At 36.6% G+C, this 20,352-nt stretch overlaps 1 protein-coding gene across 6 annotated transcripts in view; it reads right to left on the bottom strand.

Annotated features, from left to right (window-relative positions):
* Positions 1-20,352, bottom strand: part of SLC25A26 (solute carrier family 25 member 26) — a 159,194-nt gene that overhangs the window by 129,349 nt on the left and 9,493 nt on the right. For all 6 annotated transcript variants that reach the window (XM_054595087.1, XM_054595089.1, XM_054595088.1 and 3 more), the window contains exons 2-3: positions 18,784-18,940; positions 14,781-14,890 (exon numbers count right to left, since the gene is read on the bottom strand). In XM_054595087.1, coding sequence (XP_054451062.1) covers positions 14,781-14,890; positions 18,784-18,940 — 267 coding nt within the window. The remainder of the gene's footprint in view (positions 1-14,780; positions 14,891-18,783; positions 18,941-20,352) is intronic.

The raw sequence follows: 20,352 nt of genomic DNA, 5'->3' as shown, positions 1-20,352 counted from the left end.
GAGGGAGGGGGCAAGGGTAAGTGGTGGGGGGGAGGCAGAGACAAATATATTTAATAAATTAATTAATTAATTTTAAAAAATAAAATAAAATACTATTAAAAAAAAAAAAAAGAGTGTGGCCCGAACTCTGAAAGTGAACTCTCAAGCATTCCCTTTGCCTTCCTGGGTCCCATTTTTCTTATTGGACTTGGTCCAGAAATCTTTATGTATCCTTTTAAGAACTGATCGCTATCATTATTAATTTTCCCCAATCATACCTTTTCTCCTTAAGTTCTTTACTCTCTAAACTATTTCCTCCTTATTCTTATTTCTCAAAATAAACTACATTACCTGACGTTTTTTACTTATTAACTTATATCACATAGTTTTTCAAATATATTCTCTCTTCTATTGAACCATAAACACGATGAGGGCAGGTAGAAACTAAGCGTCAACCTTACTAATCACTGTGAAACGAGGCAGGGACTCTCTCTACTGTATTTTCCCCCAACTTTATTTAGGTATAATTGACAAATAAAATCATATGCACTGTTTTTTGTATTATTTTATGTAGAAAACAAATGAAACTACCCAAGAAGAAAAATAACATCAAAAAAATCAATCACTTCCATTGAAAGGGCCTTCCCAATACTCCAGAATTTTTAAAGTATATATTTTTTCTTTATGTTGAAAACCATGTGTATATATATAGTTATATAAAGACAAGGAAAAACAGAACGGGATTACAGGTAATGCTTCTCCTTTTCTCCCTACCTGCATTTTCTAAATTCTCTACAATGAACATATGTTATTACTTCCTAAGTTTTTTCAACATAATTTCATAGGGCAAAAATATTTGCTATGGACCAAAGAGTCTAAGTGAATAAGAAAAAAAAAGAAAGAGCTACTTTAAAATAAGCTATTCTATGCAATCCTACTTGGTATCCTCAACAACACAACATTTATTTTTAATTCAATGTAACACACACAAAAACAAACCAAACAGCTAACCACTAAGGCCTAAAATTAAGAATAAACTGTTATTTTTGATAAGAGAAAATTTTTAAATCCATCCTTATAAAACTTGGATAGAAAATAAAATCCTGTGAAGCTTACATGAACCTAACAGGACAGCTCCCAGCATCTAAAACTCATTAAAGAAATGAAAATAAAAAATAAAGAAAAGGGTATACTAACTCCTTGTATTTTTCAATTCAAGGGGTCAAGAGTGAAAAGTGACCCCAATATGTCAAGAAAATAGGAACTGTCTGCTTTTGTGAGTCGGTGTAAATATGTATGGAACTTCACGCTTCATAACGTTCCATGTTCTTACATTATTGTTTTTATTTCTTTAAAATACAGAAACAGGGGGAAACTCTGAAAAGCCTCTCAGATGAAAAGCAATCTAACAGAAGGGGTACAAAGCACCCCGCATGGCTTCCTGACTTCCACAGCATGAGAGGCCACAAAGCAATGCCTCTATTTTCTCCAGTAACTCTGCTGCCTTCCATTTGATTTTCTATTAACTCTTGATCTTTCTTAGATTTGAATTTGAGGTACAACAGAGTATTTCACTGCACAAGAACAAAAACATGTTACAGTATTGTGGTTCTATGAAAGGAAATAAAAGTAATGTCATCTGTGGGCCTCTTGGTCAATCCACTCTTCTACAGCATTCTTTCCTCATAAATCTGGGGATTCAGTATGAATCCATCACACAGGAATGGTAGCATTTTCATTACACCCAAGAATGCTTTATCTGTGAAAGTTCTATCAAAGGACAAGGAAGCTAAGGTTTTACATAAAGAAAATACATGTGTCCCCATCTTTTATCAACAATGAAATGCAACACTCATTAGATTTAAGCATATCAAATATTTGATGAGCTTTAGATTAAAAATTGTTTATAATAATGAAGCTGTTACCAACATTTCTCTTTCTTTGACACAGTACAAACTTTTCTAATAAGATTTTACTTATTTTTGCAATAGAGAGCTGAACATCGCCTTTAGTATTTATTAAGCACCAAAGTGCAAAATTAGAAGTCATACGACTAAGTGTCTGAAAGGGAAAAAGTTACAGCAAACTACAGTCTCACATTAGGTTAATGAATGAAGACAGAGAGAAAGAAAGGAGTGAGGGAAAGATAATGCTGCTGAAACCCTTGCTCTTCTTTCATGGCCACAGTTAAATTCGACACCTCCCACATCTGCCAGCATGAGCAGCCAGCCTCACTGCCAGTCTCGTGTTCTTGAAACACTCTTCAAAGTCACTAGGCATCACCATAGTACCTTATCTTAACATTATCTCTTTTTTCCCAACCACTTCATCATGGTTCAGAAAAAATTACTGGTTTAAGCTTCTTCTCTAAGAAACTAACGACCTGCAAAAAAATACTCCTTTGATATTAGAAGCTAATTATATCAGCATTTTATATGTAAATCAATCTGAGACTGCAGAAGTTAGTGAAGGTCAGAAAGCTACCTGGCTTAGGCAGCAAGGATGAAACCCAAATCTTTGATTATCATCTCCAGAATTATTTTTAATAAAAGGTGTATCATATTTACACACATCTAATGAACTTAAAGATTCAAGGTTTAATATCAGCCAATTCTTAATGATTAAACAGGTAAACCTATAATAAAGTCAATAGAAACTTAAGTTGAATAGTGCCAATCAAAGTAAAAACAAAGAAGCTGCTTTGAAGACTGCAGAGTAAACTTAATATGGCATATTAATGAAATAAAGAGCTGAAGATTTTTGAAATGCACAGTTCACATACTTGTATTTTATCCCACATCCTTTGTGTAATTCCCAAAATTCTTTCTAGAAAACAAGTTTCCAAATTAAGAATAAATACCTAAAACATCTTTCTACACCACCATTAAAAATTTAAAACCCTTGTAATTCATCAGTGTATCAATTCTGCCATCTTCTGGTTACAAATGGAACCACAGCTCTTGATAAAACCACAAAGAGCAATTTTTCCTAATGTACCTCTCCTTAGGGTTTAAATTTTATCCACTGATATTGGGATATAAGTTCAACACACCTTTCTTCCTTATAATATTCTTTCCATGTATACAAATAACCAATAGAAATAAGAAAAAAATAGTTTTGTAGGTATTAGTCTTTTGTCTGACAAGACTGACATCTTAATAATCCAAACAGGAAGTTATCTTCTCAACAAAAATTACATTGTCTATTAGGTCCTTTGTCTAGAAGTCGTTCACATAATTTTACACATCTCAAGAGGAAACATCAAATGGCTTTTTTATTTTTGTACCTTTCCTTAATAGAAATGAGACATGAATTTGACCCCAAAGGCAAGGTTAGTAAAAACAAAAATAAATGAATTCTCAATATACCAAACTAAAAAGCTTCTGCACAGCAAAAGAAACCATCAACAACCCCGAATGGCGTGGCACATTGAGTTGGGTATCCTGCAAACCAAAGGTCACTGGTTCAATTCCCAGTCAGGGCACAAGCCTGGGTTGTGGGCCAGTTCCCAAGTTGGGGGCATGTGAGAGGCAACTTGATTGATGTTTCTCTCCCTTTTTCTCTTTCCCTTCCCTTAGATCTAAAAATAAATAAATAAATACATGTCTTTTTTTTAAAAAAAAAAGAAACCAACAAAACAAAAAGGCAACCAATTGAATGGGAGAAGATACTTGCAAACAATACCTTTGATAAAGGTCTAGTCAAAAATATACAAAGAATGCATACAGTCCAACAACAAAAATCTAATTAAAAAATAGGCAGAAAACCTGGAAAGACACTTTTCCCAAGATATACAGATGGCCAATAGTTATATGAAAAGATGCTCAATCTCACTAGATAGAAGGAAAATATAAATCAAAACCACAATGTGATACTACTTCACACCTGTTAGGATAGCTATCATCAAAAAGACAAGTAATAAGTACTGGAGAGGATGTGGAGAAAAGGGAAACTTCCTATACTGCTGGTGGGAAGGTAAACCAGTGCAGTCTCTATGGAATATAGTATGGAGGTTCATCAAAAAATTAAGAATAGAACTACCATGTGACTCAGCAATCCCTCCTCTGGGTATCTAACCAGAAAATTTGAGAACACTTATTCATAAAGATATATGTAACCCTATGTTCTATGCAGAATCATTCACAATAACCAAGACATGGAAACAACCTAAGAGTCCTTTGATGGGTGACTGGATAAAGATGTAGAACATATATGCAATGGAATACTACTTAGTCATAAATACTGATAAAATACTGCCATTTGTGACCATGTGGACAGATCTTGAGAATATATCATGCTAAGTGAAATAAGTCAGACAGAAAAGTTAAGAACCATATGATTTCACTCATATGTGGGGCACAAAACAAAAAGCAATGAATAAAATAAACATACTCACCCCGGCAGCTGTGGCTCAGTGGATTGAGCATTGGCCTGCGAACCAAAGAGTTGCTAGTTGGATTCCCAGTCAGGGCACATGCCTGGGTTGCAGGCAAGGTCCCCAGTAGGGGGCATGCAAGAGGCAACCACACATTGATGTTTCTCTCCCTCTCTCCCTCCCTTCCCTTCTCTAAAAAAAAAAAAAATATATGTATATGTATATGTATATGTATATGTATATGTGTGTGTGTGTGTGTGTGTGTGTGTGTGTATAAACTCAGACGAAGAACAGTGTAGTAGTTACAAGAGGGGAAGAAGATAATGGGAGTCAACTATATGGTGATAGGAGGAGACTAAACTTTGGGTGGTGAGCATAAAATAGAATATGAAGTCTGTCCGGAAAAAGTCCAGCCATTGTTAATATAACAAGTACAGTCTGTGCCACATCAATGTAACCTGGCAGCCAAGGAGAGTGGACTGGATTGTGCATGTGTGAACAATGATGACTTCACTGTACTAGTCAGTGGGGGTGGTAGACGCCACTGAGTGAACATGTGTACTGTGTGGCCATCGCATTTAAAATGACTGAGCAAGTTAAGCAATGAACCTGCATCAAATTTTGTGTTAAGCTTGAACATTCCTCCATGGAAACTATTAGGATGATTCAGAAGGCCGCAGCTATGGGCCACGTGGTGACTGGCAGCTTCATCACAACAACACACCCACTCATGCATCATGTCTCACGCAGAGTTTTTTGGCAAAACATCAAATTACCCAGGTAATTCAGCCTCTCTACAGCCCAGATTTGGCACACTGCAACTTCTGGCTTTTCCAAAACTAAAATCACCTTTGAAAGGGAAGAAAGTTTGCACCAACAATGAGATTCAGGAAAATACAATGGGGCAACTGATGGCAACTGAGAGGACTGTGTGTGAGGTCCGAAGGTGCCTACTTTGAAGGGGACTGAGGCATCATTGTCCTGTGTACATACTTCTTGTATCTTGTATCTTCTTCAATAAATGTCTCTAGTTTCCATAGCACATAGCTGGATACTTTCTGGACAGAGCTCGTATACAGATAACATATTGTAGAACTATACACCTGAAACTTATACAATGTTATTAACCAGTGTTATTTCAATAAATTTAATTATAGAAATTTTAAAGTGAAAAAAAAAACAATCCTCCCCAATTTTTTCCTGGGACCCAATAAAAGGTGACTTCCCCTTTGTCTCTCTGGACTTGTCTAGGGTTTGCCATAGTGTCCATGCCCCAAATTGCAATTCCTCTGCTATTCCCAAATAAACTCATTTTCTGCTCAATAACCTTTACTGTTTAATTTTAAGGCTGACAGTATGTGATCATAAGATGTGACAGTAAGAGTGGTATTCAATTCATTATGCTATCAAAATCCCCAATCTTAAAAAACAAGGATTTGTCACTGACAAAGTGTAGACTGCACAAAAGTAGCAAATCCTAACTTCAGTAGTTTGGTATTTAGGGAGAAGTAGTCAGTTTTTCCATTTACAGTGTAGTGGCAATAACTGACCAAATAACACTCCTGCGGCTTGAAATGGTTTCTTCAACTTCATCATCCAATATGAAAACCACATTCATTGTTTCTATAAAGCTGAACTTAATTTAATTGTTTCATAAACTGAGACTGCTCTTAAATAAAAAGCCAATGCAGAGCTTCCTTGGCCTCTAGTCTACTAATTAAGACAATCAGTGAAAAGCACCTTCCCAGATCATGAGTCAATACCATCTGAATGAATGTTGCATACTGCCTCACTGAAAGAAAATAAAGTCCATACAACAGAAAACCTGAAATGTGTTAGAGGTCATTTAGAAACTGGAGGGATGGGGGTAAGACTGGTCCTTTATAAGAGCCTCCCTACACAATCTCTCACAACCTTGTACCGTCAGTATACATGGTCATGCCAAGCCCTGGGCCTGGCCCAGGCCCTGCCTTCTCTCCCCTTGCCTCTTCCGCATGCTCACTCAGGCTCAGCCAGCCAGGACACCTGGCAAGCTGGGCTGCTGACTGAATGCAGCAGACTCTGCCGGAGAGTTTAAGCATGCGCACAGCATACAGGCACAACCTTCTCACATGAGCGTCCATGATGAAATACGCACTGAAGGAATGCTGCTTGGAAGGGCTTGTGAAAGAAAATGACCATCCAATCCCTCCTCTTTACCATCTCCTGAACTCCCCTCCTCCCTCTGCATCCCCTTGCCCCTGCCCTGGTGGAGGCTCTGGTCATCTGTCTGTCCTGGGATTTCTGACACAGTCTCCTCCCTCTACCTCCACACTGCTGCCACAAGGGCTCCTAAAATGCCAACCAATGGTGCTCTTTTGCTCAGCTCTTCAAGGTTAACAGCCGAACTTTTCACCATAGCAGATAAGGACTCCAGCTGTCCTCAACCACACTCCTCTCTACCTCACTTCACAATGACCCAGCCACACCTGGACTCCGTTTGTAACCTGAAAGCGTCTAATAAGTGCTTTCCATAATTTCAATACCCTTCCGCACCAACACACCTAAAAATGATATTCTAAAATGCAGCCCAAGGATTAGCTGTTCTATGAGGTTCTTCCTGAGTCAGCATCTTCTGCACACTTCAATCCAGACAACCAACCATTCTTTTCCCTTCAGGCTCCCACTGTACCTTGTCCTTACTTTCCTTAAAATACCTGTAACACTTTGATGTACCTAACACATTTACATGTCCATCTCCAGCTCTAGACTGTAAGCCTCTTCAAGGTAGTGTCCTGTCATGTATTCAATGCCTAGAACACTGCCAGTTATGGGCAGCAAACACGGTAGAGGAAAATAAGGAGCTGAACAAAGCAGCCAACATAGTATGAATCAAAGAGGTCTGAGTGAGGAAAGGATATACAAATTAAAGGCTGTAAAGATTGCAATAAAAAGTAGGTTATTTTTATCTTTCTGAGATAAATTTTTGCATAATTCTCAGTTTGGGATTTTTAATAAGAAATTTAAAAGTCTGGACCTGGCTGGGTAGCTCAGTTGGTTAGAGTGTCATACCCATATCTCAAGGTTGAAGGTTTGACCCCCAGTCAGGACACATACAAATCAACCAATGAATGCATAAATAAGTGGAACAACAAACTGATGTCTGTCTCTCTCTCACTCTGTCAAATCAATGAATAAAAAATGTTTTAAAAAGTCTGTCTGCCTTACGTACTTAACATCCTGAGGTGAAAAAAGGTTCCCAGGCCACTGAAAAACAAACAGGAGAACTGGGTAAAGGCCCCCTCAGCACAGGCATATACTTAGATTCATCAAAAGAAAAGTGCCTATTTGAGTGTGGTTAAGTATCTGGCATTTTGCTTTAAGCATCTAATTGTACAACAAATTTCCAAACAATATCCGTATACTTTTGCTTCCATTCATCTTTAAACACTAGCAATTTCCACCTCAGGGCAGGCAGTATATCTTCAACTAATCTCCCAGACTTGACTGTACAAACAGGAGTCAGGCCAAGAATTACCACAACTGCAAGTAAAAGTTACTCTGTTAATTTATGTGTATTTCAAAATCTAATATGATTACTTCAAAAAATATAACACATTTCAAAAGCTGTCAATCTATCTTCTATTACCTTCCTCCATAGTTAGAAAAAGCCAGTATAGATCATGAAAATAACTATAAATACATTTTAAAACATGGTATTAACAGCATAATAAAAACTAGCTGAAACCACCACTAGGGAGGCCTCAGTGAAGAGTGAGCTGTGTGCTGTATGTTCCATCTGGCAAATGCTCCCCACAGACAGCATCAGTGAATCCAGTCCTCCAGGCAACCAATTCTGGGAGGAGATGGAACAAAACAGCATGCTGACACCCAGGAAGCCCTGGAATCGACTGCAGGACAAAGGAGGCCCAGAGACCTGGTTAGCTAATAGAGTAGCCAAACTGTGGCACAAGTTGCCCTCAGCCTCAAGGCTCTTCAACAACATGGTCTTGAAGAAAATGTCAGAGTTGGTACAACCTGCACTGTCTTCAAAACCCAATCTCCATTTCTGAATAAACTGCCAGCCTCAAAACCAGCCAGTTTATCAAACTAAGGTGTGTAGCAGGTCTAAAGAATGTAATTTTGAGGAAGACAGCATGAATCACACTTCTGATCAGTGTGTGGCACTGCTCATGTGCTGTACCTACTAAAATATTTTTCTGCACTAGAGTGCTGAGCCAATTCCACGCAAATATTTACTACCGGGATATACGTTACATTGTTTTATAATCCTAAATCAGTGGTACTTAAGTATCAGTGAGAACGAGAACTATCTAGGAATCCTGTTTAAAATGCAGGGCTCCTGGTGCCATCTCCAAAAATCTGCATTTGTAACCAGCTGTCCAGGCAATTGATTCTGAAGTAGGTGCTCCTTGGGTTATACTTGCAGAAGTACTGTTAGAAGCTGTCAGAAAAGCATTTACAAGTCATGACATATATTGCGTTGGCCAAAAGGTTCATTTCGTTTTTTCTGTAAGATAGCTCTTGTAGTGCTTAGTTGTCTTTAACTTTATTGGAAATGATTTTGTTACATTGTATTGTGACAGCTGTCACATCAGCATTCATTTAAAAAGAAAAGCTTATCAAAATTGGCAAATTTTTGTGTAGCTACTTTAATACGGAAGACGGAAGAAAATAAGCAACACAACTGAAAACACAAAAAAAATTTGTGCAGTGTATGGAGAAAGTCCTGTGACTGATTGAACATGTCAAAAGTGGTTTGCGAAGTTTCATGCTGGAGATCTTTTGCTGGACGATGCTCCACGATCTGGCTGACCAGTTGAAGCTGATGGCAATAAAATCAAGACATTTACTGAGAACAATAAATGTTATACCATGCAGGAAGATAGCCGACATACTCAAAATATCTGAATCAACAGTTATTGGTGAAAATGAAAAATGTGTCTTTTATTTCACAGGAAAAAAAAACCATATGGACTTTTGGCCAATCCAGTAATTTGCTTCCTTTCTCATACTCGAATTAGAATGGGATTGGAAAGAATACTCTACTAGCATCTATGTGTGTGAGGGCATCCACACATGTCACTCAAGCACAGGGTAAATTCATAGCGGCTTGCTTTGGGCTGCAAAGAAATCTCAATGTTCTTTCATTCCTCAAAACAACATGAATTAAGACCAAAAGTTGGGTAAGACCCAGGGAAAAGTCAAATCTTAAAACCTTAAAAAAAAATCACTACCACTGTAATTTTATACTATCCGTTGCAGTAAAGTAAACCTACCCTGACCATTGTGATCTAATTACAAATACTACTTCTCACAGGGCTTTATCTGTGTCTGATGAAAATTGAGCTGTAAAATAATTGAGATAGGGATTTAGAGGTTTGGTACACTGAACTTCTTCATAAAAGTGGCACAAACAGGACTCTTCTTATTGTTGTCACATATTAAATCTTATGTGATCCATTTTACTATATTCCAAACTACAAACACAAGGTAGAAGGTTGTAATTATAGTTTTATTGATTTGTCATTAAGTTTTAATCAAGGTGCTGCTACAGGGAATGGTTATTACGGTAGGGTTCTGCTTCTAAGTTTCAAACACTTATATTTGCTACAACGAAGTAATTGTGGACACATTCTGAAGGTATTGTTTCTAAGAAATCTGTAACATAACAATCTTATATCAAAGTAAACGGGTTATGCAGCAATGACTGAACTATTACTTCCTTTGGGTCTTTAAACCTCTCTGACTATTGACAGCTATACATGTTTTTGTTTTCTATTCCACTTTATTTTACCTATGAAAATTTGTTTCTCCTTAATTCACTCATTTCTTTCTCTTGCTTTTAGCAACCACAATTGTATGAATCTGAAACCAAAAGTTTATGCTCTATGAGATTGAAATAAGTTTTTACAACAGAGAAATAATACATACATTTCTCAAGCATATGCTGAGAAAACTGATACTGAATGGCTTTGGAAGGTTTTTAAAGGCAATTCAAAGATGATTAGAGCATCAGAACCAACATTTCCACAAACTTTCTACACTTGACAATCTTTTCAGCATATTAAATTGTAATTAACTTTAAAATCAATTAAAAGTCCACATCAAGAGTTGTTCCACCTGTGACGTCAATCCACATACCCACTGCTGATAAATTCTCCTTTTAAACTCCTTCAGACATCAAGAAGCCTATAAAAAGGCATCTTACATCAGGCCTTACCACCTAAGGGACTATGGAAACCCTAAAAGACCCAGTAAAGATAAGAATGTCCTAGAATTGTATATTTCCACTCTTATAATACTTGTTTCCCAACTAATGTCTACCTACAGCACCACCTATGTGCAACAGTTCACACACAGAATATTATATTACAAGGGCTTCTGTATTTTTAAAATGCCAGTTACAGGTATTAAAGTATTAGAATATATAGAATTTTCTACAAATGAAAAGATGTATCATTAACATGAGTAACCTAACAGCTCTCATTTACCCCACTTCATATATCAGTTTAAATACTTTTATTTTTCTTTTGTAATTCTAAAAGGAAGTTTACAAACTGAAGAAAGCCTGTCCTTCAACACCTCAAACTAGCTTTCAGGCAAGATGGTTCTATGTGAAATGAAATAAGTGGCCAAGTTCTTTTTGCTGCTTGCTTTCAGCAACATATTAAACAATGTAAATCAAATACCGAATTTATGAGAATATATTTAACCTTAATCAAGGCAACATGAATTTCTAAAACAGAGGCAATAGCTGCCATAAGTACAGAATTTTTACAACCTGAGAGACACTAGAATGCTCATCTGTGATTTGTTATTCTTTAGTACACATACTAAAAATAAACTCATGCAATAAGATTCTAATTTCAGAGTAATAGCACCAAAAAAAATCTAAACAAAGGATAATAGGTTAAAAGATTTTTTTAAAATAAGTATAACTTCCTTTCAAATTGCAATTTGGGCTAATTTTCAGGTAGAATTCAATCACTCAAGTTCTTACTTTGAGTAAGAGTATAAAGAATTGAAAATGCCAAGAAACTTTATGCAAATATCCATATGTCCACTTTACTGGAGAAACAGGCATAGGGTTTCATTAGATTCCTAAAGGGGTTTCTAGTTCACAAAAGGAACTACTACTTTATGTTCTTTGCTATTAAAATATTAATATATTTTAGGTCCATCACTTTTATAACAGCAGTTAATTATAAAGGCAATTCTTTTTAATCCAGGGTTAACTTGGGTTCTGCAAAATCATTTTTAAATCAATGACAAAAGAGAAGTTTACTTTAAACACTTCAGTGATTTTAATGTCTCTCGGGCTAATTTCTTTCAACATTCTCTTCTAGGACCCATACAACTGATTTCTTAATTAAGGAATCCATTTTATGGCTACTAACAAAAAGACAAGAAATAACAAGTGTTGGTGAGGCTATGGAAAAAAGAGAACCCTTGCAAATATTGTAGGATTCCATTTATATAAAATGTTCAAAATAGGCAAATCCAGAAAGATAAAAAGCAGCTGACTGGTTGCCCAGGGCTGGGAAGTCGGGGAAAGGAGCGTGACTGTTAATGGGCACAGGGTTTCCTTTCGGGGGCATGAAGATGTTCTAAAACTGCCTCTGATGGTGGTTGCACTACTCTGCAATTATACTAAACCACGAATTGTAAACTTTAAGTGGATAAATTGTATGGTATATGAATTGTTCCTCAATAAAACTGTTATTTTTTAATTGTCTTCTTAAAGTTAGTTTTTACATTTACTTTTCTGTCAGGATCTCTCTCTTTTCATCATCCCCATTCTCTATATTCTCAAGTGAAGAAAATTTTATTATTCAAGTGAAGAAAATAAGTTTGTAGATTTTCATCCAAATTTTCTAAAAGAAATATAGCAGCTTATATATAGAGAACTCACTCGACTCCACTCCAAGAAGACAAACGATCCAATCAAAAAATGGGCAAAGGACCTGGGCAGACGTTTTTCCAAGGAAGAGATAGAGGGCCCAGAGGCATTTGAAAGGATGCTCGGCATCACTAGCCATCAGAGAAATGCAGATCAAAACCACCAGGAGGTACCACCTCACACCGGTCAGAATGGCCATCATAAACAGATCAACACACAACAGGTGCTGGCGAGGCTGTGGAGAAAAGGGAACCCTAGTCCACTGTTGGTGGGAATGCAGACTGGTGCAGCCACTGTGGAAAGCAGTCTGGAATTTCCTCAAAAAGCTGAAAATGGAACTGCCTTTTGATCCAGTGATTCCCCTGCTGGGACTATACCCTAAGAATACCAAAATGCCAATGCAAAAGAACCTATGCACCCCAATGTTCATAGCAGCACAATTTACAATAGCCAAGTGTTGGAAGTAACCGAAATGCCCATCAGTAGATGATTGGATCAAAAAGTTATGGTACATATACACAATGGAATACTATGCAGCAGAAAGAAAAAAAGAACTACTACACTTCACGACAGCATGGATGGAACTGGAGAGCATTATGCTAAGCGAAATAAGCCAGGGGGCGAAAGACAAATACCATATGATCTCACCTATAAGCAGAACCTAACCAACAAAACAAAGATGCAAGGAAAATAAGACCAGCAACACTGAAAGGAAAAGAAATCAACAGAGACAAGAGGGAAGGAGGGAGAGGGGGCGGGGAAAAGCAAGGGAAGGGGAAAGTCAAGGAACATATAGCAAGGACTCATGGACAAAACCAAAGGGGAAGAGCTGAGGGAGGGAAGGAGGGAGGGGGCAAGGGAATGTGGTGGGGGGTAGGCAGAGACAAATGTATTTGAAAAAATAAATTAAAAAAAAATAAAAATAAAGTAGTAAAATAGTAAATTCAAAAATAATAATGATATAATTAAATGGTTACAAATAAAAAAATAAAAAAAAGAAATACAGCACACAGAAACAAAACCACATATATAATTACTTTTCAAGTAAATGTTAAAAAAATGATTCGCTTTCCAAACTTCCTAACATTAATATATACAACTACTTTCCAAAACAGAACAAAAGTGTTACTTGATAAAATAATAAAAGGTTCATACACGGAGATCTTTTCTTTTCACTTTGTTGTCCACTCCTGCCCATAACAAAAACTGGGGCGGCTTAGTAAGACCGCATAAACACCGGACCCCGTGATTTGAAGATAACAATAGTAAAGAACACACATTTCTGAATGGAGACACAAAAAATTCCAACAGAGATTGTCCCTTAGTATTGAGCAGGAGGGGCTGAGAGAAAGTTAAGTGGGTGAGGGTTGTGGGGAAATGTTTATTGGTACCCTTCTCCTCTGTGTTAATGTAGGAAAAAATAACCCTGCATTATTTTTAATTTAATGCCTGTCTGGTCTTAAAGACTTTTACAGATAGATGGTCAGTATCTCCAATGAAAATTATATTTTTACTCACTTTTCCTTATAATTCTGGAAATTTTTGTTTTATATTTTGACACTATATTAATTATTCCAGGTTCAGGTTCATTATGTATCTCAGGAGAATTATTCCCTATATCATTTACACAATGGTCTCTTTGGTTTTTGCTTTCTGTCCTTTTTTGTCTGATATTAACATTATTCTATTAGTCTTTCAGTTATTATTTCTGTATCAGGTAGGGTTGATCAGAGTTGTAGAACCACTATGAATAATAATAATGTTATTATAGAAATATGAAAAGTCATTATGGGAGCTGAATAAGTAGCTTATGCAGAACTGTAATTTCTGTGTCCAGAGCTAGGACAGAAGTCAGAGGGCAGGGAATCAGGAAGGAAAGGTGGATGTGATACAGGGAAAGCCAGGACAAGCAGGAACTCACGTTATCTCCCACCAACCTTGATGTTGTGGGTGGCCTGCAGTATAAGCTGACACCCTTAACCACAGTGCCCATACCTGTGGACTCAGAATGTAGAGAAGCTGAAGATGATCCAGTGGGAGCTGGAGGAGCTGCCTGAGCCCCCAGGCAGTGACGCAGTGTATGAACTGCAAGCATACCTGATGCGACCCCAAACCGCCTAGCATAACTTCAACAGCTGTTTCACTTCCACCTTACACATCTTGTACAAATGTCTGCCATAGCCAGCCTAACCTAGAAGCATCCTGGAAAGGGAGTTCTAGGAAAGAGTCTTAGCTCAGTTATGCTGACATAATACAAAGCCATCACAATTTTGCACGGGTATCCTCTTCCAACTCTTTAAATTTACTCTTTCTGTAATTGTTTTAGGTCTGCCTCTTGTACATAGAACATAATTGGATTTTTCTTTCATTCTATCTAGATTCTGTCTTTTAATTATCATGTTAATCCATTCACATTTATTGGAATTTATAACTTAAAAAATATTTCATTTCATTAAAAAGTAAAACAAATACTTGCATGTTTTATATTTCTGAAGTGTTTTATATACATAACTTGTTACTTACCACTTCTCCAGAAGAAGCAGCCAACATATGCTTCAGAGGCATCAGATATGAAGATGAATCAGCATGCAAAAACCATTTCACATATTCATAGGTGATAAAAAATGCAGCAGCTGAAATTTAAAATAAGCCAGCCTTTCACAAGGTTAAGAAATATGTTTGTCAAAAAAACTGTAACTCTAGTTAATAAAGTATGACATAATAAATAAAGATAATAAACACATACTCTTTCCCTTCCCCCCCTCAGTCTTGCAGAATTTACCAAGATATTGTATGCCTGACCTGGACCTACAAAAACGCAGAAGACATGACACCAGCCCCAAAGAAGCCTAACAGCTAACCCATCTTTTACCGTTTTGTACTAACAAATCACTTATTTCTTAGTAAGTTTTCTAGAAAGGGATATAAATTTCCTTATACAGTCATAAAATAATCTGTATAGACAGGTTAAAATTGCAAACATATACATTAACTAAATAAAACATCTAATGATATTTTATTGCTGTTTATTCAAAATAACCATGGATACTTTTTACTACAGTATCAACTCACCTTTACATCAAGAAAACAATGAACAATTAAAACTGGAAATCAAAAAAAAATTAAAGAAAAATAAAACTGGAAATCAAAATCTCAAAATCCTATCACCATGAGATAACCTTAGCTGCACAAGAGGGTTTTAAGACCTGCCTTGTACTATTAACAAAAGATGTTTATCACTTCCATAAAAGATAAGGCATAAAAGATCAATAAAGAACAAATCCACCTTTTGAAAGACATCTGACCATGTCACATTAAAGTCTTAAACCCACAGGGAAAGAGTTTGATAGTGAAAATAAGTTCTCCACAGTTAAAGTCAGCAGGGTTTGTTGTTGTAAACACTCTTCAGGCTGCTAACAAACAAACATCAGTGAGAAAGCAGTCTCAAGAAGAGTTATGACCTGTGCATAGAGTTATCACAAGTCCTTACTCCCATCTGTGGTTCCAAATAAGGGTTTTCCTATTTTAGCCCACTCACTAAATATACAGCTGGAATATCTCCAATTGCTTCAGCTAAGTTCCACCTGCTACACAATCCACTCTCCCACCCCACCTGCTAGGAGAAGGGAGAAAGACTGCCAAGTTTCTAGGTTTTCATGTTTAACCACTTCTACATGGTCAGACCTTATTGCTACTTTTATGATAGACAAAGAAAGTTCTTTAGAAATGTAACCCCCAAAACTCTCCTGGGTGGCACCTAAGATAGCCCTTGCTACTTGAAAATGATGGCACAATAGGGTTCCAAATGAAGCTCTAGGCAAGTTACAACAAAGAGGGGGGTTTGTAGTCTCTTCTAACTCTTAAAAAAAGGAAAAAAAACTATGTTTTGTTTTGTTTTGGTTTGGTTTGTTTTTCACAAACCCACAGTGACGAGAGGAAGGAGTGAGTGGGGTAACGACAAAAAGAAGGGGAAGGGTCAAGTCAAGGAACATGCATGAAGGACCCAGGGACAAAGCCAAAGTGGGGAAGGACTGAGGGAGGGAAGAGGAGTGGGTGGGGCAGGGGAAAGTGGTGGCAGGAAAATGGAGACAAATGTATTTAAACAATAAAAAATGGAATAGAAAAAAAAAAAACTATGTTTTTTTCTGCAATCCCCTATAAAATACAGAGTAAGGATCCTGAATACATGTCTTTCTGTCTCTCAATTTTCAATTTCCTCCATCCCCAACTACTCATTCCTGCAAAGTATGTTCTCCAAAAAAACTCTACAACCACTCAATGTTGGAGTGGTCTACTGTACTCAGACTAGGACTTTAACAGCAACAGGAAAAAAAAAAAAAAAGTACCACATAGAAAATTTCTATTCACCAAAACTTTAAAGAAAAACAAAAAGACCTTTTCTGAACCCCTGGCACTGACTACTTACCCAACATTTCCAATCCAATGATGTTCTGTGGGTGGGGGGCGGGGGAAAAAGCAGCAAGCCTGGTGAAAATGCCATTTTATCACACACACAAAAATTCAAAACATGTTCTGTATGTAAACTCCTCCTGGCAAGAAGCTAAACCAGGGGGAATAAATGAAAACGGGAAAAAATTTATAAAATAAGCTATTAAAAAAAATCTGAACCAGTCCTGTAAGCTGAATGAAGCACCATGTACCCTGCAGACTATCATTAATACCATATCTACCAACAGTAATTCCTACGTGCAATATGTAAGAAAAAAAGATCTTTAGGACAATGAGGAAGACAGCATAAAACCTCATGGCCAAAAGACAGGAACCTAGTAACATACTCTTTTCAATTCCCTCATTCAAAGGTTCCCAATTTGTCTGCATATTAAACTTCCTGGGGATTTTTTTTTTTAAACTTCCAGCTCCCAGGCCATAGCCCCAAATGAATTAAATCACAATCTCTGGAAGTAGGACACAGGTATCAGTGCTTCTAAAAATCTGATCTAGTGATCAAGTGACTGCAACGTGATAAAATTTAGGAAACACTGCCCCTTTCCCACACACAGAGTCATACTTGGCATTGAGTGGATGCTCAATTCTAACATGCTGTAATCAATTACTGAAAGAAGTAAGACAAATGAAAATTCAAGGATAACCTCAAAAGTTTGCTGTTCTCAGGACTGCTGGAGCAGGGGAAGAAGAGAGAAGGAAACAAAGGGACCAAAACACTGTTTGTCTCCATGCACTATGAATCTTTATGTGAATGCTGTGCTCACACGTGGACATAAATGGACAGTTAAATGTCAAGTTAACATGAAAGAATTTCTCATGAATTATCTCAAGAAAAAAGAAGTCAAACCCCAAGGATTTAAGAATCTCCTAGAGCAGAGAGGTTCTATAATTGTGTGTGTGTGGCAGTGGTCGTGTTTTTGTTTGCTTTTCAATGCTACTAAAGCATGAATAAACAATTAAACTGAGGTAAATATCTGAAAAAAGTACACCAACAAATGAATCAGGTAAAACAGATGATACTGATTATAAAATAAGAGGGTCATTAATCATATAATGTGACTTCAAACCCAAAACAAGAGACACTGGAAGAATATTTGAGAGATTAGTGGAAATTGGTTGTATCATCTAAAGCATGAATAAACAATTAAACCGAGGTAAATATCTGAAAAAAGTACACCAACAAATGAATCAGGTAAAACAGATGATACTGATTATAAAATAAGAGGGTCATTAATCATATAATGTGACTTCAAACCCAAAACAAAAGACACTGGAAGAATATTTGAGAGATTAGTGGAAATTGGTTGTATCATCTAACAGCAATTTAGTGAAGACAGAAAGGTTTAATGTCTCTTAGATTCATCTGCTCCAGAAGACTCACTGGTGCAATAGTTATTAAACTCAGCTTCACACTGGAATCACCTGAGAAGCTAATAAACTGCCCCACCCCCGGCCCCCGCGCCGGCAGAGCTCAGACCAATTAAACTTCTAGGTGTGACACAAGCATCAGTAATTTTTAAAGTTTCCCAAGAGATTCCAGTGTGCAGACATGGTTGAGAAACTCTGCTCTAAGGCATCATAATCAATGTCAGAAATAACACATTAAGGATTCTAACTGGGAATTTTAACAACAAAAAACATTTTTAAAAGATTGCTCAGCCCTGGCTGGTGTGGCTCAGTGGACTGAGCGCCGGCCTGTGAAATGAAAGGTTGCCAGTTCGATTGAGGGCACATGCAAGCCCAGGTGCCTGGTTGGGGGCACGCGAGAGGCAACTGATCACACATCAATGTTTCTCTCCCCCTCTTTCTCCCTTCCTTCCCTCTTCCTAAAAATAAATAAAAATCTTTTAAAAGATTGATCATATTTTTTCTATTAAAAATACAGTGGAATGGGATCTATAGCTGATTCAAAAATAATAGGTTAATGAATAGAAAACAAATTCAGAAGATAAGCAATAACACATAAGAAATTCCGTATGGAGCAACAGCATATATCATTCTGAAAATAAATCCTATTATCTTGGCTTTATAGTAGGGAGAATATCAATATAATTTTTACCATTAGGAAAGGATCCAATAGCAGCAGAAGGAATGCCAGCATATATTCCACGAAAACCACCAGCCTTCTTAAATCCTTGGGGACTCTGCAGCCTCGTTTTAATGGTATCCAGAGGAAATAATATCAAGTCAACAGAGACACCTGCTACCCCACCAGCCTTTAAAAAAACAAAAAAAAAAAAAAAAAAAAAAAAGGTGGGGATAAGAAAAGGGAAAATAGGTTACAATAAAATAAGTTCTCTGCCATTCGGGGTAAGGATATGAAAAATGTAGTCTTCAAAGCATATTTCTCATACCTATCAGTTCATGGACTATTTGGCATAGTCAAAAGGCCTGCCAAATAATCAATGGGGAAACAGCCCTTATTGTGCTATATTTTCAAATTATAATTTTTAAGTGAATTTTAAATTTTAGTTTTGAATAAATTTTAAATTCATTTTTAATAGTGTCACACAGTTCAAAAAATTAAACAAGCAAACTCAGAAAGGTAAGAGTTCAAAGTCTCCTGTCCTGTTTCTAGTAATCAGGTAACCAATTTGATTGTTTTTTTATTGTATCCTTTCGAAGTTACTTTGGGAATATACAAGCAAATACGACTATGTATTTTATTTTCCCTTTTTAAAAATAAAAGGTGTATAAAATATACACTGTGCTGAACCTTATTTTTCTTCACTTGATTTATCTTGGTGGTATTTCCAAATCAGACCAAATGTTACATTTTTGTTGTTTTAACTAATGAGTGGTGAATCTGCAGTAAGACATTTTGGGGGGGAAGAATTATGTTTTTAAACAGGTAATGATCCTTGTGAATCTAGATGTGTGTTTTAAGAATCACATATATAAGGATTCCTATTTTTTTGTGTACCTGAAAATCTCGATAAATGTTTTAATTAAGTGAAAAAAATGGGGGAAAAAATAAGAGCTAAATTCTGAGAGGACGGTAAAACCTGGCCCATACTATCACCACCTCCCAAGAGATGCCATGTTGCTTTGGAAAGCTGCACTTTAAAAGGTTTAAACATCATGAGTACTTGCAGCATATGGAGAATATTTTAAAACTGGTTACACCTTAGTCAAAGTAAAAAGATATTCATTCACTCAGAAAAATATGAACTCACAGTGTCAAAAAAAGGTCAACACACAAGGTCTTAAAGCATCATATAAAGATGCAAATCAAAACCAATTCACTATCACAGATGTAAGAATGACAAAGAGGAAACTCTCACTGTGGTTCCTACATAGGGATTCTTAAACTGAATTGTCAACTTTTGCTATCTTTTAAATTTTGAATGATGTGACTATATTACCTGTTCAAGAAATTAAAATATACTTTAAAAACTATATATTCCAAAATGTAGAACAAAAAGAATTAGTATCATTCAAACATACAGGCAAAGTTCGAAATGATCAGCTAGAGGAAAACTGTAATTGGACAACAATAGAAAAAGAAAAAGAAATGATCAGCTAGCTGTTTCCAGCCTTTGGGTTTACACAATGCTCAGGGGGTACTAAGCTTAATACCTAGCAAATACTCTTCTGCTCTACCTACCACTCACAATAAAACCATTGC

The sequence above is a fragment of the Pteronotus mesoamericanus genome, unplaced genomic scaffold (assembly GCF_021234165.1).
Source record: "Pteronotus mesoamericanus isolate MK-2021 breed Mesoamerican mustached bat unplaced genomic scaffold, CSHL_Meso_final scaffold_54, whole genome shotgun sequence".
Lineage (NCBI taxonomy): Eukaryota > Metazoa > Chordata > Mammalia > Chiroptera > Mormoopidae > Pteronotus > Pteronotus mesoamericanus.
Note: the sequence above shows the minus strand (reverse complement) of the source record. Positions and strands in the feature narration are given on the sequence as shown.